This window comes from Pristis pectinata, chromosome 5, assembly GCF_009764475.1.
Source record: "Pristis pectinata isolate sPriPec2 chromosome 5, sPriPec2.1.pri, whole genome shotgun sequence".
Taxonomy (NCBI): Eukaryota; Metazoa; Chordata; class Chondrichthyes; order Rhinopristiformes; family Pristidae; genus Pristis; species Pristis pectinata.
In genome coordinates, this window is record NC_067409.1 from 51772848 (window position 1) to 51798250 (window position 25403).

The 25403-nt window shown below is 39.0% G+C and overlaps 1 protein-coding gene across 17 annotated transcripts in view; it reads right to left on the reverse strand.

Moving 5' to 3' along the window:
* The window catches only part of zgc:110045 (uncharacterized protein LOC664755 homolog), a 160656-nt gene that overhangs the window by 41163 nt on the left and 94090 nt on the right, over positions 1 to 25403 (reverse strand). For 12 of the 17 annotated variants that reach the window (XM_052015478.1, XM_052015477.1, XM_052015476.1 and 9 more), the window contains 2 exons: positions 16246 to 16366; positions 15644 to 15718 (listed from right to left, as the gene is read on the reverse strand). In XM_052015478.1, the coding sequence (XP_051871438.1) occupies positions 15644 to 15718; positions 16246 to 16323 (153 nt within the window). In that variant the 5' untranslated portion in view covers positions 16324 to 16366. Of the gene's footprint in view, positions 1 to 15643; positions 15719 to 16245; positions 16367 to 25403 lie in introns of those variants that run through there. The other 5 variants (XM_052015482.1, XM_052015483.1, XM_052015481.1 and 2 more) reach the window with 1 other exon arrangement.

Here is a 25403-nt window from a genome sequence, read left to right on the forward strand (position 1 = left end):
ATTTAAAGCCGGTGTACACCCCTTAAAAAGAGAGCACATTGTGGCTGCATTGGATGTCGATAATTATTCTGGAATCCCATTTTGACTTGAGAGATATTGTGGAAAGGTACAACAAAGGGAGCAGTGTCCAGGATTTCCAAACACTGCATTGGAAGCCTTGTCGCAGGAAACGAACAGAAGAAGATAAAGGGGTGCAGGAGACCACAATAGACAAATTCACCCAAGGCAGTGGGAGCAGGTAACTGTGGTGGTTTATATCATTATACTTGGAGGTAATGCTACTGGAAGTTCAATGATATCAGACACATGGTCACTTTGTGTCTGTTGGAGTTCCATAGATAGCAATCTTGCCTCTGATTCAGAAGATCGTGATTCAAGTTCCAATTCATACACAAACACAGAAAAAGCTAGGATGAAACTCAAATGTAATACTGCAGAAGTGTAGCAAGATGTGCAGTCTTTCAAATAAGATGTTAAACCAAGGCCCAGAACCTCTCCTCAAATGGAAGTAACATAGCACTACTTTGAAGAACAAGAGGTTAATTGTATGTATTTCAATCAACTCAATAATCATATTGTCCTTACATAAATCTTGCTTTGTGAAAATTGTTTCATGCACAACAGTTCAAAAGTATTTCTTTAGCTGCAATGCACTCAGACAATCTAAGACTGTAAAGGGTGCTATATAAATGCAAGTCATTTATTCTTTAGCCAAGATTAATGTACTAATGTTCAAATGCTATATCCAAACCCCCTGCATTGCACAAAATGCTACCCCATCACACACCGACCAACATTCTCTATTAATCACAACTTATACATGACATTCATCGACTTTAGTCTGTCAAACAGTTACAAAAATACAACTAATCACAGTTTTGATTAGTGTTAACGATAGTGTTAATATTTTTTGATGGCTTCCTGCATTTTCAAATATACTATATTCTATGTTCTAAATGGACTCCAAAGTGTCCAGCACTATTACTTTTAAATTAGAAACATTTGCACTATAAAATAGATAAATGAAAGCAGACTTCAATTCACTTCATAGAATTTCCGAAATGCAATCTCTGCATTGTGAAAGTGCCACTTACAAATGTACATTTTTTTAAACATATTTGTAAACAAAACTAAAAAAAAACTTAAATCTTTAGCCTCTAAAGTTTATGCAGTTCTATCACTCGATCAGCCAATGACAAAGGAAAACACATTTCACAAGATCGCAAGACAAGGGAGCAGAAGCAGGCCATTCGGCCCATCGAGTCTGCTCCAAGGAAAGGGAAATAGAAATGAGAAATGGGGAATGGGGGAAGAAGAAGAAGAAAAAAAAACTATTCTAATCCCAATTACCGGCCTTATCCCCATATCCCTTGATATCCTGACTATTTAGATATCTATCTATCTCCTCCTTGAACGCCCCCACTGATCTGGCTTCCACTGCTGTACGTGGCAAGGAGTTCCACAAATTCACCACCCTCTGGCTAAAGAAATTTTTCCTCATCTCTGTTTTGAAACTGTACCCTCTAATTCTATGAGTGTGCCCTCTGGTCCTGGACTCACCCACCAAGGAAAACAGCCTAGCCACATTTACTCTGTCCTTTCCTATCAATATTTTAAATGTCGCTATGAGGTCCCCTCTCATTCTTCTGTACTCCAGCGAGTACAGTCCAAGTGCCGACAAACACTCCTCATACTTAAGCCCTTTCATTCCTGGAATCATCCTCGTAAATCTTCTCTGAACCCTCTCCAACGTCAACACATCCCTCCTAAGATGTGGGGCCCAAAACGACGCCCAAAATGTCCCTTAGACATTCCACAAACTCCCTCTCCTGAGTACTACCGCCATTCTGGATTTCCCAGTCCACCTTCATGTTAAAATCCCCCATAATTATCTTCACATTGTCACTCTGGCATGCTTTTTCTATCTCAAACTGCAACTTATCGTCCACTTGCTGACTGCAATTAGGGGGCCTATATATGACTGCTACCATTGTCCTTTTACCCTTATTTCTTCATATTCACAGGATACAATGCTGACCATTTTTGTTTACATTGGCACTTGAAAGCAAGTCTAGGCAGTTACACAGCCAGCTTTACAACATTTTAACATACTAGATATGTTAAGCATTCATATGCCCCTATATGCTTTGCCTACAGTGCAGTTAGCAAGCTTCCATGCCATTGATGGGTTCTGCTCGCTGATGATCTGATATTAGTGACATCACCTGAATCAGGTGTCACCAAAAGAAGGCTGATTTACTTCGGTGAAAAACGTTATGATGCTGGAGGAACTCAGCAGGCCAGGCAGCATCCGTGGAGAAAAGCAGGCGGTCAATGTTTTGGGTCAGGACCCTTCTTCAGGACTGAAGATAGGAAAAGGGGAAGTCCAATATATAGGAGGGATTTACTTTTTATGTGGTTAAGGTTTCCACTCTTATAAGACTTCTCATATCATATGAAAAGTCCTGCCTCTCTTCAATATTGGAAGCCATTTCAGATTCTTAAACTTGGGTCAAGTGCTGAAGCTACCTTTAAAAATCCTGTATTGGTACCTTTTTGGCATTTTGTGAAACGTGCGGTGAAAATGTTCTTAATCCCAAACAACACTTGCTCGAACATTGCCATTAGACAAAATACAGGGTGGAAAGCAAATAGAACAGAGGCAATTCTCTCTCAAGGATTTCAGTCACTCTATTTCAAAATTACCATCTAGTAATTACTATCTGGTTTGCGCTTTGAAAGAATGAATTTGACTGTGAAATCTGAACCAAATGCAATGCAAATTTGCACGAAGACAAAATACCTTGTGTTAGAGGTTCCTGTTTCTGTCCATCAGTATACACGCAAAACCATCATTACAAATATTGGGTAGTACACTGGTATAGCTTCTAGAGCTGCCGTCTCACAGTGCCATTGACCCAGGTTCAATCCTGATCTCTGGTGCATGGAGGCTGCTCGTTCATCATGGGACAGTAGGTTTTCTTCAGGTACTCCTGTTTCTTCCTATATCCCAAAGGTTTGCAGGTTATTAGGTTAATTGGCCATTGTAAATTACCTCTACTGTGTAGGTGTGATAGAGTCTGAGGGGTGTTAATGGGAATGTTGGGAGAATAGGGTATGGGGAGTGGGATTGCTCTGTGAGCAGCACGGATTTAATGGGCTGAATGATCTCCCTCTATGTCATGTGGAAATATGGAAATTTACTGAAAAACTAGAAATGCTATTGTTATGGACTGCTGTAGACTATCAGCAATGCATGTTGTATTCAAAGGTGAAATGACTGACTGTTTTTATATTAGAAGTAATGTCAGGATCGAATGTTATTATCTGTTGTTTAATATACCAATCTTAAACATCCAAAAGCACTGTGCATCAATCAAGTGCATTGTGACTCCAAGATAGGTGTGATAGTTTAAGAATTTCCAGTGATCATAGTAAAAGCAACAGTTTCAGAAGCTCCAACCCTGCAGTCTTCTCATTGTAATGGAAGTTATACACTTGTAATGCAAAGGTTTCTCAAAATGGCAAAGTACACGATTGATTGAATAATGCAATCTGAATATCATCTCTTAGAACCTTGTTCATGTACATTGTTGAGTGGTCTGAAGTCCATTGTGTAAACCTATTCCAATGGTATCACTGTACTTTGTCTAATCCATAGTCTTGCAGCAATCCTAAACTCAAAGCATAATATGTTGTGGTCATTGATCAAACTGGACATAAAAGCAAGTTTAGCAGACAGGAGGCACTTCAATGATATCAGAAAAACTTCAATGGTATTTGAACAAAGCTTTGTAGAGCTACAGAGCAATGTTTTTGTTTTGTAGAGAACTCTTATTGCCTTGATCCTGATGTGCAATCACACCAGGTCATGAGAACAGAGTGGAGCCATGCCAAATGAATAGGGTCAAAGCTAGGGTGATCACCATTTAAAAATTAAAAAAAAAGTGGACATGTGCCATCCAATAAAAAAAAGGGGATATGTTTAGGTCTACTGCCAAAATTGTTTGCTCTTTTGGAGCAGCACCTTCTTGTGTGTTTCGAATGGGCTCCAGATCTCAAGTCCTAGTCATAGTAAGAATTAATTTATTTTTGCAAGTTTTTTCTTTAAGCTCTGGGGCCAATGTGGTTTATTAAGGCTGATGGAGTGAGAACAGGCACTGATGTTGCCTAAAAATTGTTATGGCTTTGCACTTGCCCTGTTTCATTTTCCTGCTACCAACTGACAAAGTGGTCTTATTCCCTGCCACACACCACAGGGATACAGGCAACTCACAAAGTCATGTGCTTCTTTCTCCTCATGTCCTCAGGCAAGAGAGAAAGAACAAAGGGTATCTGTGACTTCCCTTCTGCAACAATGAACCACAAATTACAATGTGTTCTAAATAAATCCAGCCAGGACTGTAAGGAGCCTGCCACATTAAAGTCTGTGGCAGCTGTCACCCTGACAGCCACTTTATTGCAGTTCTCATCCTGTTTGGAGGTTTCATTCATGGTTGGAGTGTGTGACAGATTTCAGCAAAGACTTACTTACAGAAGTACAAACATCTCAAAACACTGCTTCCTAGTGAAGTTCAGATTGGAAGATGTGAGGAGAAAGACTTTTTGCTACAAGCCCCTTTCCCCCCTCCTCCATTCACTAGTGGCTTGTACTGCTCTGCATGACCCTGGTAAATTCTCTCACTTGTGCTCTATTCCAAGGGGAATGACGACAAACGCATCCATGTCAGGGAATGACTGCCAAAGCCTTTTAGACATCAGGAAACCTTCCAGCATTTGCTGAGCAAAAGTAAGTCCATAAAGTTATAAAATCTAGTAGAATTATACCAACTACTGTTGGAAATTAACCAACAAGCAATCTTAATGTAACTGATTATTTCTTTAAAAAAAATAGAAAAGGCTGGTAATGCTCAGCAAGTCAGGCAGCACCTGGAGAGAGAGAGAAACTGAGTTACCATTTCAGGTCATTATCTTTTAGTCCTGATGGAAAGTCTCCCTTTTTCTCCCTCCAGACTTCTCCTGAGCATTTTCAGCTTTTGTTTTAGATTTCCAGTATACATTGTATTTGTTTTTCATAATTAGTGCCTCTGAGTGGTCCTAACTGCTCTAAAATGTGTGTTCAGCTGCATGAGCTTAAGAGAAAAAGTGTTAGCAGAAGATGAAAATAGTAGCAAAGGGCATTAGGCCATCTCTATCTGTCAATTCTCAATTCTACTGGTGGATGTTGTCCACACTTGTGCCAATGCCTATACCAACATGCCATTGATGGTCTCAGGGTCAGCCAAATCCAAAAGTTCCTAAGTACAGGAGGGATGTGGTTCTTCAATTTATATTGAGAGAAGCTAGGATTGTTCTTCTCAGAGCAGAAAAGCTAGGGATATTCAACAGCATGGGGAAGTAAGTGGATAGATGCTCTTTTCACTGACCAAAAAAAAGTTGCCAGAGAATATGAATTTAGCACAGTTGGCAAAGGAAGCCAAGGAGGAGTTAACAACATTAGTTTTATTCAGCGAGTTGTTAGAAAATATATTGCAAAGATGGTAGAAGTTGGCTGGATTGTAACTTTCAAATAGGAAATCAACTGAAAGGAGATATTTGTGAGGCTTTGTGAAAGGGAATGGCGCTAATTGTAAAACTCTTCAAAGAGCACAATGAATCAAATTTACCTTTCCATGCGCTATGATTCTGTGATTTCCTGTTTTCATTTGTTGACTTCTGCTTAAAATCCATACCAGGCTACTTTGAATGCAATTAATTCAAATCTTTCATAATTTAAACGCTATTATGCCTCGGTCTTCAATTTCCAAGAGACAAAAGGCTTGTAAGTTTGTTTTTGTGCATCATTCCATTAAAAGCTAGGATTAATCTATAATGCTGTATTTGTAATAAAAACACAAAATGCCAGAAATACACATCAGGTGAGGAGGCACCTGCAAGAGAGAAACAGAGTTTAAGTTTTAGGTCAATGAACGTTCCTCAGAAATAGGAAACGTTAAAGTTCAGATATTTTAAATTGCAGAGGTGGGAAGGGGTGGAGATACAAAGGGTGGAGACCAAGGGAGACAGAATGGCATAATTAATAGTGGTGCCAATTAAGAGAGGGTGGTGATGTTTTGTTAACCATAGCTGATGTATCTAGAGGAGATCAGAGAGAAAAACTGTTCTAGAACTGTGAGATGCAAGACATTCCAGTTACTGAAAATCTGAAGTAAAAATGTATGCTGGGAATACTCAGCAGATTCACCAGCAACTGTTAAGAGAGACTAAAAATCGAGGGAGTTAAGAGGGACTAAAAGTATAGTTAATATTTCAGGTTGGTAACCTTTCATCAGAACGGGCCGGTTCTAACACAAGCTGGAAAGGCTGGTTATCTCAAATTCACTGTTGAATCCTGGGGTCTGTAAAACACCTAGCCGCTTCACTTGATATTTATAAATTTCATTTATTTAAAAAAGCTGCCAAAATGATTTCTACATTGATAAAGTCTTACTACAGCCAAAATAAACAATTTTGCCTCTCTGTAGGGCTTGAACTTGTTCTAAAATTTCAACAGTTCCCTGTCGATCTGTTGATGCTTCATGTCGGTATCAACACATTCAGGATTCATTTGCAAAAGTTCAAGTCCCAAACTTGCAGACCACTCAAGAAGCAGAGCACAAACTTGGTGCAACTCTTCCAGCAGTTACACTTGGAAGTTTGCCAATTAACCCTGTGCAAGATTAGACCTAGTGCAGGAAAAGAAAGTCCATTCATTTCAAGGTTGAAATGAATGAACAGCTTTGCATTATGCAAAATCCTGTTGTCATGCAGATCATTATTATTTAAGATCTGGACAACACTTACCAGCAATTCCACGTCAGCAGATACTGTACACAACAGGTAAATTTGTAATGGACATGTAGGTCATCGGCAAACCACCAGCACCTTCTTCTGCCCTAACATTTTATCCTGCTCTATGCAATTTGCCCCTGTATGGTTAGGCTGTTGGTGAGGGGGGGTGGGGGTGGGGAGGGGGGAATAGAGATATTGGTGGTGAAATTGATTTTAAAAAAGGCGTAATTTTTTTCTGCAGCTTTCTCCCCTCTCCCATATACCTTTACTCACAAAAAAGGTAAATTGGTCTACTCGCAAGCCTCTTCTGGGCATGGCCTTGGTAAGTTGACTGGTGATGTCCTGTCCCTCCCTTTACCATTCACCCAGGTAAATAAGATATGCAACTTTTCTCTGGGAAATTGGCAGACAGAAACCAAAGAAAGTTTGTTTCTAAATTGCCATCCATATATTCCAAACATTTTCAATCCATAAGATATAGCCAAGTTGTATTTAAATTGGGGATCTAGTGCAGAGGAGGTGTTGAGGCTTGGTATAGATCAGCCATGATTATATTAAATGGCAGGGCAGACTTGAGGAGCCAGATGGCCCAGTCCTGCTCCTAGTTTCTTGTAGTCTGGGGTTCTATTAGACACAGGCTGTAAACATAATTAAAATGTGCTATTAACATTTATCCACAAGGTTCTTCAATTCTGGTTTCCTTTGTCTAAATAAGGAAAAAATACGAATGCAATATGTTATGGTGGCTGGACTGTTGCTCAGGAAGGAAGTCTGCCAATGTCATTTTTATGTTATTTCTTACAGAATAAGTGCTTTGTACATAATTACTGAACTGAGGGGGACAATTATAACAAACACAATCCTCACAATTATAAATCCATAAAATGCTTTTATTGATCTTCACGATATTCTTTTCTATTTTTGGTTGTAAATCTGACATCCAGCAAGGACATTCTCCATCATGTTGTGTGGCATTACTATCATGCTAATTGGATAGATTCAGAAAACAGCTGGTAGCTCAAAACTGGTTATCCATGGAGTGCTGCAGATTATCATCAGGAACAAGAACAGATATCACCACAACCCGTAACATCATCAGCCATCATATCCCTCACTCTATTACATTAAAGATAGGGGATTGACCTTGGTTCAATGAAGTATGCAGGAGGACATGCCAGAAAACAGAACAAATGAAGCACCAGCTTATCTAACCATCTACACGTGATATTCAAGGGCATTACCATCACTGTATCCCTGATGATCAGCATCCTGGTGTCATCACTGACCAGAAGCTCAACCAGACCAACCACGTAAATGGTGAGACTACAAGAGTAGGGCAAAGGTCAGATACCCTTTGGTGAGTGGCCCATCTTTTGACATTCCTTAGCCTGTTCACCATCTGCAAGGCACGTCAGGAGTCTGATAAAATACTCCCCATTTATACTCCCCAAACACTCAAGCAGCTGATCACCATGCAGACAAAGCAGCCCCTCCACCAATGTAAACATTCATTCCCTCCATAACCATCACACTGGAACCTCTGACGTAACGGCACTGAGGGAGTAGATGATTCAAGAAAGCAACTCCCTGCCACTTTTTCAAGGCAATTTGGGGCAGGGGTTAATAAATTTTGGCCTTATCAGAATTTTCATCCTCAAAACTGTACAATAGTAGCTTGGGATAATAAATGTTACCCCAATGCAGGTGACGTGTTCCAAGAAAACAACCAAAAGGTGAGGGAACAATGGCTTCTCTAGTCTAACAACTTTAGCAAATATAAAAAGCATAATTTAATGAACTTAGTAGTCGTTACAACACTCTAAAATACATTTAACTTCCCAAAACTTTCCTACCAATCTGAAATTCTTCATTTAAGGCATTGAATTCTTCGATCTTCAAGGATACATTTTACCTAACATACCTGACTAAATATTCTGAAGAGGCAACTGAAGTAGTGGACAGCAGAATGAATATAGATGTAATTTATTTCTTCATCTTTGGTAGTCCTACAGGATCATAGACGAATTATTTCTACTCTGATTTAGGGTGCCTTCAGCTGCATGCAAACACGAGTATAATCTGCATATTGCAGTCCCCCCTATTGAGTCTTGGGTGATGTTGGATATGGAGTGTAGCTGCTGTAGAATGAACCCATCTGAAATACTGTGTATAGTATTGTCCTCCTCATTCAATGTAGGATGCTAATGCATTGAAAGCAGTTCAGAAAAGGTTTACAAGACTAATACTTGGAATGGGTAGGTTGTCTTATGAGGAAAGGTTGGGCAGTCTAGGCTTGTATCCACTGGAGGTTGGGAGGGGACGAGTGAGGACTATTGATAGGCTGGATGTAGAGAGGATGTTTCTTCATGTGGGAGAATCTAGAACTGAGGGCCAATGTTCAAAAATAAGGGGTCATGGACTTAAGATCGAGAGGATGGGATTTTTTTACACTTTGGAATTCTCTTCTTCAAAGAGTGGTGGAAGCAGAGTCTTTGAATATTTTTAAGGCAGGGGGCAGAGGTAGATAGATTCTGGATTAGCAGTGGGTGAAACATTACCAAAGGCTGGTGGAAGTGCAGATTTGAGGTTACAATCAAATCAGCAGAATGGATTACAAGGCTCAGTGGCCTACTCCTGCTTCTAATTTGCACGATTGTACACCTTTTTTCACGACTTTGGGTATATTCTAGAGTAAAAGCAATAGGTTGCTTATGGCTGCTTGTGCTGCTCCAGGTCTTGTTTACCTGTATAATATGATTTTAAGAAAATTTCTTTTCTTTCTTGCAAAACAAATGCCAGCAAAAACTGCATGGTAATCAACAGTTTGCAAATGCTGGAAACTTGAAATGAAAAAATGTTGGAAATACTCAGGCGATCAGGCAACATCTGTGGAAAAGTTAATGTTACAGATTGAAGACTCTTCATCAGAACTGGGAAAAAGGGAAAGCAAGCTACTTTTAAGATGCAGAGAGGGAGGAAGAGGAATGGATAGTACAGAGGGAATAACTCTGTTAGGATGATACCTGGGTTGCTCGGGTCATCATCATGAATTTTTGTCAGAGGCAGCAGGTGCAGAGGGGCAGGTTGACAGAGGACCTTGTTCCTCAGGATGCTGAGATATTTGGATGTTAAGTTTAAGGTCAATCCTGTCATGCATTTTGGCAAACAAGTCACCAATGCCTTGGAACTCAGCCTCTGAGCATACGCAAATATCCTCTGCAAATGCAGCCTGACTATTGAAGTCCAGGTGTCCTTGGATTTGGAATGTAGTCGCCATAGGTTGAAAAGTTTTTCCTAAATTCTGAAGATTAACTCTATACCTGTAGGAAATGTATTGGAGGCAAGGTGCAACTTTGCAGCCAGAAAGATTGAGATAAGCACTAGGAAATGACACAACCTTGCTTGATACCAGTCTTCCCTGTGGCAGACGTCAAGGAGAACCCTCTGTAGTTACCAGTCAGACTTTGCTGCTTTCTTGAAGAAGATGGTCATGATTATGTAAACCAAGGGTAATTAATTGGGCTTCCAGATACATTTGATAGAGTCCCTCATGTGAGACTGAAATCAGCAGCTCATAAAATTAAGACAAACCTCTTCAATGTCCAGGAACTTACCCTAACAGCAGGACTAATGGACAGGTACTTAAATTATCGGTGTGAGAACAGTGGTCTTCTGCAAGCCACAATTATTCAGCATATTTACAAAATGAAAGTTGACAGAAGAAAGAGCAATGCATCCAATTACAGAAGGATTTGTGAAGATGGTAGCATTAAATTACAATAAGATAATAAAAGTTTAATTGAATAGGTAAAACAATAATCAAATGGTCATTCACTTTGGATCTAAAAATATTCTGAGTGTAGTTTTTACAGCTAAAACACTAGAAGCAGAAGAAACTCAGGAACTTGAGACCCAAGATTCACTAAAAAGTCATGGGCATGTACAGAAAAGGACCAAAAAGACTAAAGGGAAAGTGATCTTTATGCCTGGACTGCCAGAATACAAGAAGGTAAAGGAGTGCAAGAGTTAGAGTGACACTAACCGTGGGGCAGCACGGTAGCGTAACGGTTAGCGCAACGCTATTACAGCGCTGGCGATCAGGGTTCGATTCCTGTCGCTGTCTGTAAGGAGTTTGTACGTTCTCCCGTGTCTGCATGGGTTTCCTCCGGGTGCTCCAGTTTCCTCCCACATTCCAAAGACATACGGGTAGGTTAATATGGGTTTAAAATGGGCGGTGCGGACTTGTTGGGCCAGAAGGGCCTGTTACCACGCTGTAAATAATTTTTTTTTAATTTAATTTAAATTTACTATTATAGCGCCAGCGATCAGAGTTCAATTTCCACCGCTGTCTGTAAGGAGTTTGTACGTTCTCCCCGTGACTGCATGGGTTTCCTCCGGGTACTCTGGTTTCCTCCCACATTCCAATGTATAAACGTACGGGTTAGTAGATTAACATGGGTGCAATTGGGCGACGCAGCCTTGTTGGACTGGAAGGACCTGTTACTGTGCTGTATAAATAAAGTTTAAAGTATTAAAGTCATGCCACACCTCAGTAATGTAAATAGGCTTGGGCACCAGAGAAAGATACAATGGCAAGATCATACTGGAACTGGCCTGCTGCCTGGGATCATTGTGATAGCTTCTCTTACTTGAGCTGCATGTAGAGGACCAATCTAACTGGCCTCCTGCACCCTCATCAGGTAGCAGGGTCTCGGGAGGTATAATGCAAAGGTCCTCGTCCAGAGCTCCCTTGACAAAAGGCAAAGCTGGGAACAAAGCTGTCTTCTGTCAAACCTGTCATCAATATGAGCAATTTTATATGTCTCTGGCATTCAGCCATAAAAAGGTCAGAACCTTGGGGGATGAAAGGGAATGATGGGTAGAGATTGAGAATCCTGTCAGTACATCTGGAGGAGGGACATAGGTTACAGATCAGTGATTGGTTGGCTGATTGCATTTATGGGGTTGAGATTGTCAAGTGGTTCGATGGGACAGTGGTGATGTTGGCAGTAAGCACTGTGGTGTGGGGTGGTAGGCTTCTGTGGGGCTTACCTTAGTGGGGTTCCAGTCCAATAAGTGCCAGCAGAACCAAGATTTTCAAAAGTAACTCATGATAGCTGTTCCTCAGAACAATGCTCCAGTTTTCTAATTTCCCTGTCAATGCTCCAAAAGGAGTGTTGCACAGTGAATGAGATCATTTGATGTAGCTTTTATGCCCAAGTATAACTTCCGCCGGCAAGTGCCAAGCTGAACTTCTCTGAGTGAGACAAGACAATCTGCAAATAGTCATTACTATCTGTCGTTCCAGGAAAAGTACATTTTCGACTGCCTTGTACTAAAACAGTGTTTCATGATTGAATTTCTCAGAAAGGATCTACTTTTCTGATTCCAATATTAAGTTGCTTATTGTGTTATTGCTTCCAGATTGGGAATCTGTGGCTGCCTGTCTGAGCAAACTAACACTCCCCTTCTCCTCTCTATGCTGGCCAACTCACCTCTCCACTCTCAGTCCTGATGCAGGGTTTTGACCCAAAATATTGATAATTTCTTTCCTCCCACAGATGCTGTGTGACCTGCTGAGTTCCTCCAGCACATTGTTTGTTAGCACATTTATTTAATGGCATTCTGAAACTTGTGCAGTAAGCCAATACAACACTAAATCTAACATTTAAAAAACACACCTAAAAAGTGACTAATAAGCATAGTATGGAGAAGCTAATTTTGACCAGGCGGAATCCATTTTATAGATTACCCGGATGGAAATTAACAGATAATTGGAGAACTACCTGATTTATAAGAACAAATCACTTTCTTATTATTCAGTTCTCAATTGAGTCAGTATGTTTTCAGGTGGCAAACTATTACATTCTTAACAAAACAAATGCTATGCATCTCTGTGGCAAGTGGATTGTTAGCAGATCCCTTGGCAACACTTTAACATGCAACCACAAGAAATACAACACCTTACATTTTACCTCTTCCCTTCCCACCTTCCCAAACATTCCTTCCAGGTGAAGCTGTGATTTACTTGCAGTTCCAGTCCAGTGTATTGCATTTAGTACTCACAATGTGATCTTCTCTGCATTGTGGAAACCAAATACAGATTGGGTGACTGCTTTGCAGAGCACTTGTGTTGAATCCATTAGGCTAACCCTAAGTTTCCAGTTGCCTGCCACTAATTCTCCATCCCACTCTGGCCTGTATCAGAACTAGTCATTACTGCTGTGGATCATCCATCTGTAATATTGGCTCATTTTATCTCTCTTCACTAGCATGGCCGAACCTGCTGTAAATTCCCTACAGCTCTGCATTTCACTGCTTTCTGGTTCTTTTGTTTTGTTTTCTCTTGCTAACTTCTTTCATTAATCCATTAACGAGTTTAGTTCCCCAAAGCATGCCCAGCTTCATCATGTCATTGATATCCCCTAAGTTCTTTCCATCCCTCCCCATAAACTGCAACTTAAAAGTAACTTGTTTTATATTTCTTTCCCAGTTCTGACAAACCTGAAATGTTAACTGTTTTTCTCTCCAAAGATGCTGCCTGATTTGCCGACTGTTCCACCACCGTGTTTTATTTCAATGGAAAATACTATGTATTAAAGCCAGCAACCTTTAGCTTTGTTATTTGATTTAAGCCTCAATTATCTGTACAGTGGAATTTGCCAGTCCTATAAGCATCAGTGAATGAATGGTCTAAATTCACAGCACAAAACAAAATATAATTTCCTAACCCTGTGGGGGCATTGCTTCTAAAATGTCTAGACTTGCAGGACCCTAATTTTAATTGTCAGAAGCCAGTAAAGTGCTGGTGTCTGTCTGTTGTGTGTAAAATATCTTCAGGGATGGGGGAGAAGTACCAGTCAAGAACTGATGGATTCTACACAAGAATGTTGGAGGAAAGGATGAAGAGGAAATTTTTATTCACTTTTATTTCTTTAGAACCTACATGACTGCAGTGCTCCTCAGGTACAATATTTGCATAATGGGACAATATCGAAGTCAAAATCCATGATTGTGACATTCAGCATAAACAAATGTTCCTAGGCCGCTCTGCACACGAATGACTTGGGACACTTTGTGCTGGGTACCTTGGGTCTCTATACCAAACAAGACAGAGAGTATTCACTCTGCTAATTTTTCCTAATTTGTCTCAATGCACCCAATAAGAAATGTTTTTCTCTCGTCAACATTATTGCCTAATCTGCAAAGAATTTCCTGCATTTATTATTTTCATTTCAGTTTTCCAGTACCTGCAAATCTTGTTTTTACGTTTCATGGAATTTAATTTTTCAACAGTTGATAGAGGATTTCAGCCAAGTGTACACTGAAATGCATATTCTGACCTACAAAAGGGAATCACCTCAAAAATCTGTCCAATTTACATATTTTTTCAGATTAAAATTTTCAAATCTACCCAAGAAATCTTCATCCTGCAACCTTTCTTCCAATACTAATGAATATTGGTTGATCTGTAATTAAAGATAGTATTACTGAAATGGACAGTGAAGAAGGTTGTCAAAGGATACAGCAGGATATGGATCAGTTACAGATACGGGCAGAAAAAAGGCAGATAGAATTTAATCTGGCCAAGTGTGAGGTGTTGCAATTTCGAAAAGCAAATGTAAAGGGACAATACACAGTTAATGGCAGGACCCTTAATAGAATTCATGTACAGAGGGATCTTGGGGTCCAAGTCCAAAGTTCTCTGGAAGTGGCCATGCAGATAGATGGGGTGGTAAAGAAGGTGTATGGTATGCTTGCCGTCATTGTCGAGGTATTGAGTACGAGAGTAAGGAAGTCATGTTGCAGCTTTATAAAACTTTGGTTTGGCAGCACTTGGAGTATTGTGCACAATTCTGGTCGCCCATTACAGGAAGGGTGCGAAGGCTTTGGATAGGATGCAGAAGAGGTTTACCAGGATTAGAACGAGCTATAAGGAGAGGATGGACAAACTTGGGTTGTTTTCTCTGGAGTGTCAGAGGCTGAGGGGAGAGCTGATAGAAATTTATAAAATTATGAGAGGCATAGATAGGGTAGACAAATCAGAATCTTTTTCCCAGGGTAGAATGTCAAGTTCTAGAGGACATGCATTTAATGTGAGAGGGGGAAAGTTTTAAGGTGATGTGTGGGGCAAGTTTTTTTTTACAGAGAGCGTTAGGTGCCTGGAACAGGCAGCCAGGGTAGTGGTGGAAGCAGATATGACAGTGGCACTTAAGAAGCTGCTGACATATGATTATGGGGGGGGGATGTGGATCGTGTACAGACAGAAAGATTTAGTTTAATTTGGCATCGTGTTCAGCAAAGACATGATGTGCCGAAGGGCCTGTTCCTATGTTCTATTAAAGGTAGAGAAATTGTCTGCTTTTATTGCAATTACCTCATCTAAGCTTCAACATTGTGATGCTTTTTCCACATTATCTACTTGGGTATTCCGTTTTCTTTCTATCAGAAGCTACAATGTCTGTTCATTGCCATCCATTATATACATTTTGCTGCTTTCACATTCAACTAATTAATGCACAACATCGCCCAACTATTCCCCATCCTTTAAATTTCTCAGGTTTGATTTAACATCCAACAGAGAAGGTGCAGCAAAATAAAAGCACCATTTCTGAACATTTTATAGCCACCTGCTTTGAAAGAAGATGGTTGTGGGTTCAAGTTCATGAAATGCCTACCATTTAACTTGCTTTCTACCACTGAGAGAAAACAATGTTGTCTGTCACCTGTGTTGCTATATAAAACATTGTGTCATGGAACACTTTGGGAGATGAGAGGGAAAGAAATGAGATGGCTTGACCGGTAACAATACCTCCATCACAGAGCAGCATGAAGTTAAAGAGACCCAGACCATCTGTGCGAAGGGCTTTCTAAAGGAGATCTTCTCCTGTGAGGATATTAAAAAATAACAGCGGAAGAAAGAGAAAAGAATGAGACTGATAACATGAGGCACTAATATCCATATACAAAAATTCAATAGAGAAAGGAATAGTGCCAGGGGACTAGCAAACAGCAAAGGTAATTGCTATCTGCAGGGGTAAGAACTGCTGCTGATTTTCTCCTTCCTAAAATAAGGCACTGGAGCAGTAGTTGTACCATAATTCCTGAGTTAGTTGAGATCCAAGATCAAATTTGGAGCCCTCACTGGTCTATATTGTTCAACTATTTACTGTATAAACTCCTTGACCATCAGGGGTAACCACTTATGAGAAATTTATTGCAGATTTATCATGGATAAAATGAGACATACTAAATAAATGCTACATTCCATTATCAACTTCTCCACATCTATAACTATATGGTTCTAACAGCCTTAATTGCTTTGCTAAGAGGACAAGTTTAATTATTTCAAGTCAATACCAATATTATACATTCTCAACTTTTTATGACTATTAGTCGTTGATGACACTGTACCTTTCCATGCATAAGTAGGCGGATTGTAAGAGTGACGTTGAGTCCCCCTTCAGCTACTTTGGAGTCTGATTTACTCATTCTGTTGTTTCAACTCTTGAAAGCACAAGGAAATACTGAAATCCTGCAGAAAGAAGACATTTCAGTGATCAAAATTTCATTTTAAAGATTACTTCAGCTGATATTTAATAATAATTTTAAATTTATGGAAGTCATAAATTTCTCGATAATGCCTGCACCTTTTGACTAAAGAAAAATTGTTACGTTTCCAGACTTGTGGAAATATCGAACACAGAAAGCAGTTCACAAGAACCTTATATAGGAACTTGACAACAATCTTACTGTTGAAAATCCTGATTCTTTGCTTCTTGAAAGTGCAATTTTTTTCCCCCAGTTACTTTTTCAATATCATTTTCTTTTCTAGTTTTGTTGAACTGAATAAACACATTTCTCTCATTTGCAATACCTGCTTATGACTTAAAGTGAGCAATAAATCAAGCTCTATTTTCTCATTATATGCACTATTTATACATTCATGAAGCCAAAAGAACATTCTCATTGCATGTGGAAGTCATAAGATTCTATTCAAATGTCAAAGTCAATTCTCATTTTAAACCACCAACTTTAAGTTGTCAAGTTTGAAGCCTTTATTTGGCTGTTTTTTCAAGAATACATTGACAAAAATAGAAAGACAGATATGATACATTATCTCTCTAAGTCAAAATCTGTCCTGCCGTCCCTTGCTCACATCCCACCACAAGTAGAAGACAGAACAATCAGAGAACAAGCAGGACTTTGTTTTCAATCTCCCTGGTTGTTTGTAAAAGTCAGTAGCCATTAGTGAAGAAGCATTTTCATTATGACCAAAAACTATCCTCGATAAATGGATGTATTTTGCCAAAGTGAATGAACAAATCCTGAGTGCCTAGGATAAAATATTATCTGTACTTCCATTTCTATTACAAAGGACAATGAATCTTTGAAGTAACTTACTAATGAGTACAGATACCATTTTTAGCACATCATAAGTGAACACCATGTATGTTTTGTAAGTCAAGCATTAATAATGACTTAACAACAGCACCTTTCCATTGGAATGAGAGCATAAGCATTATGCATCCTAGATGTTAAACACTATGTACCCTTGTACAATAGTAGAGCGATTTAATTAAATTCCTGGAGCTTATTCCATTCAATACATGGCTGATTTAGCCATGCGTTTAGCTACTAATGGAGCTGTGTATGCGCCCCAGGATTATTTCTGTGCCCTCTCCTTGACATCCTTTCACAAACTGACTTTATTTATGATGACATATGGAATAGTCAAGACCATATTTAATCCAGATAACAGAGAGTCAAGAGGCACAAATCTATACAATTCTAAGCCAAATGCTGACCTGGCCTGAGGCTTAAGCTGCATTGCCAATTTTAATGCAAGCAGCCCTTTTAAAGGAATACTCTGGGTTGCATTAAAATTGAAATAAACATCATTTTCTTGACATGTAAAGAATAAAAAAATGAAGCTGAAACAGATTTCATAAACCTTCTGCATTATTCAATTTAAAGTACAAATTTAAATTTATATAGGAAATAGCCTTACACGCAAACAGTTTTTCATTTCACTGGCGGTGTTTCATTGGACTTTAATTATTATTGGCAATGGGTATCTCAAGGCAGAAGACCAATGAAGGTCTTAACAGCCTAACAGAACTTTATAACTCAAAATATACTGAATTACATTTAACTACTCCATCAGGTTAATCATTCTCAAAAGCCACAGTGTTATTTTCTTACATAAATTATTACAATGTTTCTTGTTTTTCCTCAAACATCCTGTGAAGATGAATAATTCACATTGAATGGATTTCACTAACACTGTTATTTTAAAAAATAGACCACATCATTAATTGATATAGATGATAGACAAAGCACCACAAAAGTAAAAGCAATCATAAAGCTGAAAGATTTCTGTATATTGGAAGTTTCTGTTTGAGTTTACATGACAGTTTAAATGAAAAACCCAGTTGCAACCACTACTATGTGCAGTAACATTCTGACATTCAAATAATATCAAGGTGTTTGTTGCAGGCTGAAATATTGTTAAAATAGTGCAGACATTACATATCTTATGGATATAGGACTATTTTATGGATATTTTACTGGATTTCATTTAAAGACAAAGGATAGTTTGGTGGCCAGTAGTTTTTGAATAAATTGAACCATTATTTTCCAGTATTTTAAAAGATTTTTCTTTTATAAACAAAACTATCAGAAGCCACATCATTAACACCAATTAGCAACATTTTGATTTGTTAGTGGTGTAACTGCAGAATGAAGGTAACCTGATTGTGATCCCTTCAGATGGTGAAATCCCTTCCGATCTCTGAACGGGCATGCAATGCACACAGAGCATTGTGCATCAGGGCAACTCCTTCCTTCCACAATCCCACAATATCATCTCCTCACACCACCTGCTACTTTCATGAAAAGAGAACATTTGGACCTCCCTTACGCAAAAGGAGATGGCAAAATGCAAAATACTGCAAATGTTATCACCAACAGCCTGGAAAAGCCCCTTGCTCTTAATAGTTACTGACAAAACAATCCTTGTTTTGCCTTGCAGTTGTGGCTGCAGCAGGTGAGGACATCCTTGTCCTGCCACTCACATCGACTAATCATTCTCCCCCATCAAATTCCAGTCATACAGTGGAAATGTTACGATCCCATGTATGCTTGGGAGTAAGTGGCATGTGCAAAAGCTTCAGCATTTGGTACATCATCTTCTGCTGACTCTAGACATTAAAGAAAAATCTGGAGAGGAAAAAAAGTTTGTAAATCCCTGCAACGGTCAAAAGAAATCAGTCAGCAATAAAACTGCAAGATGATCCCTTTAAACTGTACTAGCAGGACTTTTTCTGCCACAGAACCAGTATTCAGTTGTACAAGACGTGACATGGAACACTAATTTGGCAGCAATGGTGCCCAATTGGCATTGTATGTTACTTGATGCCATGATCTGCCTATTCTGCATAATTGTGAGAAATGTTAATGCCACATCCACCAGCTCCTTACAGGCTAGCTTGACCTGTAGTAAAATGTGTTTTATGTGTCCATCAGTCTAAATATTGGAACCAGGTTAGTATTGGTAGTGCCCAGACAATGAGCCCTACAAAGCTGAATATAGGGGCATGTGTCTTACTAAAATGTAACATTGACCTGAAGGGATTTAAATAAGTAGATGTCAAGACGTGCAAGAAAAAGATCTTTTGTTCCCAAACTTGCCGATTTAATTACGCAATTGGTAACAATGAAGAGAAAGACAAGCAACTTCCCAAGGTCTATCAACAGTGATTTTCATTTTTTTCCAATCTGACCAATGAATAGATTTTTATCAGGTGAATTATAATTTAAGTATACTGTTAAGATATTAATTCAATATCTAGAACTAAGAAATTAAAACATACTGGCAAAATCAGCATTTGATTCTTACCCATTATATTAAAATATAATTGACTGTGATATGCCAAATTGAAAAGTGCAGTTTGATTCCACAAAACTATTTTTATAGATTTTCCAATATATTGCAATTCTGTCCCTTTGGTTGGTTCCAAATACAGACCTAGACAGGGTAAAATACAATTCTTGTATTTGATGACATTCTGGTGTGAAAGGTACAATATAAACATTAGTTATTACAATATTACTCTCTAAAGAATTGAAATAATAAGTATTGACTCCCTTAATTAGATTTTAAGAGAAATCTTCTGCTAAACTATCTGTTGTGAAAAAGGTTTGAGAAACTAGTCAAAAGAAACACCTTACTATTCTCTCCCACTGTGAAAATGCACCTCCTCTGCTTTCAAGCTTCTTAAAACATAGGGGAAAAATGGGACTATGCTGGACACAGGCAGTCCCATGTGATTAATCTGCAACTCACACCCAGTGGAGGCAGCACAGAAAATTGTATTCAAAATTCAAATATCACCATTAGAGCAACTTGGCAGTGCCATCTGCACTGTTGCTGACATTGGTGTCAAAATGCACTCTTCAGCACCAGCTGGAGCTAGCTAGCTAGCCTCTTACACTTTCGGTCACAAACTTTGCTGGTAATTATTCCACAGATGGCTAACCACATCAAGTGATGAGTGCCTTGTTCTCCAAATCAGTAAGAGAAACAGAATGGTGAGAGGGATGGCATCCCCTAATTGTAGGGGCCAAGAAAGTCCTCTTGCATTCCATTAAGTCCTAATCATCAGGCCTGCTGTTTTTTTTTCTGGTAATTTTACATGCATTCTCTTTGAATTTAAGATTTCCCTAATTTCTTTCATAAGCAATGACTAAGCCTTCTTTGTGCCAGACTGGAATAAATTATTGTTGTAATTCATGTATTCATTATTTAAATATTATCCATTGCCTATCAACCATTTCGTTTCCAAATCTATCACAGCCAATCTGCTCCTCATATGTTCATGGTTTCCTTTGTACAGATTGAGCACCCTAATTTCTATTTCTACTGATTGCAGAAATATGAACAGATTGAGGGAGAGATCAAAAATGTGGCAGTATGAGTGTTATGTGGGAAATTTGATTCAGCAACAAGAGCTTATTTGGTTTGGTGTGAAGAATATAAAAATATATTTTAAACTTGAGAAACAAGTATGTTTTAATGATAGAGGGAAGGAGCTGTGCTAGTTATGAGATGCAGAAACATTCAGGTACAGCTGGCAATTTGGAAACCAAGTGATATGTTGGCCTCTATGTAATGGGGGTTCAAGTACAAGACCAAGGAAGTATTCTCTAACTAAAATCCTGTACAATCCCAACATCGTTTGATGTGCTGCTTTGGCCTACTTTACCTTGTCTTGGAATCAGTTCAGCCAGGATTCACTAGACTGAATTCTAGGATGAGGGGATTGTGCTATAAGGAGAGACTGAGTTCAATTGGTCAATACCCACCGGGTTAAAAAGATCTTATTGAGATATACAAAATCCTACGAGGGATTGACAGGAGTGTTGTCAAGTGACTGTTTCCTCTAGCTGCAATTGTTCTCCGGCTTGAGAAAGAGGTCTCAAGATAATGGGTTGGCCAAATGAGACTGACAAGGAGAAATTTCTTTAGGTAGTGAATTGTAGGTTTTCAGAATTCCTCTACCTCAGTGGGCTGTGGATGCTCAGATGGATTACGTACAGGCCATCACCAGGTAACAAATGTGTTCTGTTTTTACAGACATCTGTAAGTCGATTTTGTCCATAAGTCAGAAAGTACATAAAAATCACTTAATATGGTCACCATACCTCCACAGTGTTGTAAATGAATGGCATCAAAAGCACATAAAACTGATAAGAAAGAACAATTACTAAAAGTAGAGAGAGAGGAAACTAATTCTGCCATTGAATGGCACTTATCCATGCAAGGACCAGTAAGTCCAAGAATTCCACACGTCTTGCCCATGCAAGTCCAGGTCATGCTATTGGAAGTGATTTTGGTGTTATTTATTAACTTTATTTTAGTTTTCAGTCTTCTTTTAATTTTTAGATATCTACTGCAATTTTAATAACTTTTAAAAGTCCCCAAATGTCAGAGACTTGTAAAGAATTTTTAAGATCTCTTATATGGGCTTTACAGCCAGCAAAGTTGGAAGCAGGACTTCATCTGCTGTCAAAGGCAATTGGGAGATTTCAGGAATAAGACCTTCTCACTGTGCTGCTGGATATCTTGGGTCTATGCCACAGGCTTCCAATATGCTTCAGGTCAGCATGATTAGTGCACCGTCTGGGACATATACATAGGCATGGATGGATGGCAGGCGGCAATTCCTGGTGTTGTCGAGTAGGTGGGATCCAGGGCTGGCAACACAACAAGATCTGGCTTTTTACATTTTGTAGTGCCTGAACAAACAAGAAAGCTCCTTCAGGGTCCACAACTCCTCTTGTGGACCTACACATGGCCTTTCTACAATCATATATTTCCACATTCAGATTGGCGCTGAGCCATGGTGCAGGTCAAAACTGGTCAGCATCTGATTGGCCAGGATTTAACTGGCAGCTGTTGCTGAAGAGTTATGATGATGATGATGCATGAGAAAGATTTACAGCACCTGGGAGGGAGAAATGGATCTATTACAAATGCACAATACAGGTATCTTTTACCCTTAGTGTGACTGCAGTGAGCTGCAAGAATGTCTGCACACAGATGGCAAGAAGCAAAAAGAACAAAGAGTTACTTCATTTTGAAATTTGTAAGTATCACATGATATCTGTGTCATCCTTGCAAACTGGATAAACAATTGTCACTCACAATCAAGCACAAAGGTCTCCTGTATTCTAGTTCTATTCTTATATTAGCTCTCAAAATACAAGCCACAAGTGTTCCTTCTGTATGAAATAATAACCTCCACAATTCTTTTTGTACTGAAGTGACCATTCAAAATGATTTATAATTCACTTGAACTGTTCTATAGATTCTGTACAACTGTTAGAAAATGGAACGTTCATTCCCTTTGCCATTTTTCCAACTTAATGGAAATATTGCCAATCTCACATAGTCACATTCTTTTAGCAGCAACTTCTAATAATTTTCTCAAAAACACTTTCCAATTCATCATACAGAATTTTGACATTAACATACTTATTTGGTACTCCTTAAAAGTGGACATACTGCGGGCTTACCTGAATAAAAATTTTAAGCAACCTGGAGATATAGTGAAGAACAGCATTTCAATATGGATTACCCTTGCTCTCCTTTATTATTTATTAATTCAGGAGCAGTGGCCATCACAGGAAAGACCAGCAATTATTGTCCATTCACAACTGTCTTCATGAAGATGGTGCCGAGCTAAATGTTTGAAAAGCTGCAGTCCTTCTGATGAAGGAAGGCACTGAATGCTGACAGCTGCAAGTTTTTGGATTTAGACCCAGCAAAGATGAAGATAGAAATAATATTTTTAAGATAGACTCTACAAGTGGCTGTGTTCCCATGTGCTTACTGTCCTGTCTTTGGTGATAGTGGTCAAAGAAGCCTTGAGAAATAACTGCCATGCATTCTATAGCCACAGTGTGCCGATGCTGGAAGGACTGGATGAGATGTCAGACAAACCAGCTGCTTTGTTCTAGCTGGCGGCAAGCTTTTTGAGTGTCATTGGAACCGCGGCCACCCAGACAAGTGGAGTGTATTCCATTATGCTCCTGACTTGTGTCTTCTAGATTCTGGAAATGTTCCTGGGACTCACTTCCAGGCAAATCACCCACTGCAGAATACCCAGCCTCTGGCTTAGCGTTGAAGCTATGCTACTTGTGTGACTGATCCAGCTGAGTGTCTGGTGAATGGTTATCCCCAGGATATTGAAACTAGGGAGTTCAGCAATAGTAATATCAGGATATCAGGATAGGTGATTAGACATTCTCATTAGAGATGCTCATAGCCTGGAACAAACATTACTTTCCCCTTTCGTGCCCAGATGTTGTCCAAATCTTGTCGGATGCAAGCATGGTCTACTTAATTTCCTGAATTCCTGAACTGAACATTGTGCAATCAGCAGCTAACATCCCCAATCTTACCTTATAATCAAAGGAAGGTCACTGATAAAGCAGCTCAAAATGGTTGGTTCTAGGACACAAACCTGAGGAACTCCAGAACCAACGTCCTTAGTCCAAGTTTGTTAACTTGCAATATTATCAACCAGCTTTCTTCAGTTTTACAAGGGCTCCAAGATAGCATCTTTAAATATTGCCATGATGTCATCTGTAGCATCTCTGGAATCAGGCTCTTTGGTCTATATTTGGACAAAAGCTGAGTTGAGCTTTGGATCTGAGTTTGGAGTGAAATCCCAAACAGAACCTCAATGAGCAGGCTTTTAGTGATGCTGCTTGATAGTGCTGTAGACAACAACATTCCATCATTTAGCAGATAAGTTAGAGTAGCTTGGCAGGGCAGTAACTAATTAAATTTTGATCTATTAGTCCATTATCATTCTCAATTTATAATATCCTTGATAAAGGTACTACATAATATAAGACATCTACAAAATGGAAGTGTATTAAATGTAATCTCAAGGCACCTGACGGATATCAAAGCTATCTCTGCAAAATCTCACAAATTCACTGGAACAAGTGAACCAATATCAGCATCCTCTCCCAGGCCAACATCCCCAGCATTGAAGTTCTAGTAAGAGTCAGTCAGCTCCATTAACCTTCAGCAAAGCTATTTATATCTACTGTAAAAAGTTGAGGCCCCAACACCTTTCTCTGTGGCACACCACTTTACATCTTGACAACCAGAAAAAAAGACACATACTCATACTCTCTCTTTCCTGTTAGCCAACAAATTTTCAGATGACGCAAATATGTTATCACCTGCACCATGAGCTTTCAATTTCTGCAGTAATCTTTGAATAAGTAAATGTCTTCTGGAAATCTAACTATAATATCTGCACCTGTTCCCCTTAATACACAGCACAAGTTACCCCTTCCAAGAGCTATATCCCAAAATTTGATCCTACCTAAGGACCATTCATTTTGATCGCAGTTACTCATTGTTATTTCTCTTTTCATTGTGTTAGTAATTTGAATTGAACTGCTGATTATTGACATGATACACCAGCACTGCACAGTTTTGTTTTAATTTAAACTTAATCCTTTACTAGGCATAGTTATAGCAAAAAAAAACTACATGGGCATTTTATTTTAAATAAATAATGGGTATTATCCAAATGTGGCTAACAGTTAATTTGAAGATTATTGTGTTTCCTAAAAGTTACAATGTTTTCATGTTTATGCATTGTGCATTAAAATCAGACACCATGTGGTTTAGCAACAATCTGCATTGACCAGGATTGTTATGGAGTTTCAAATGTTGATGGGACATCTGACTGTCACAACATAAATGTATTGTAATAGCTTCATGGTTATCAGTCATTGACCAGTATGGCTATAATCCTGAGTGAGGAATGGCTCCCATTGGAATACATCTCCAAGTTTGCATGCAGTGCCTAAACCATGAGCAAGTCCTCTCAATGACACCGCTTGAAGCCAAAAATCCCCTTCTCCCTTTTAAGTTCCACTCCAAAAGAATGGAGTCTGAGAGAACATGGTAGTGAAAAATCTTGAATTCAATGGAAACTTGACTTACAGTATATTGATTTTACAAATTCTGAAGTCAACAA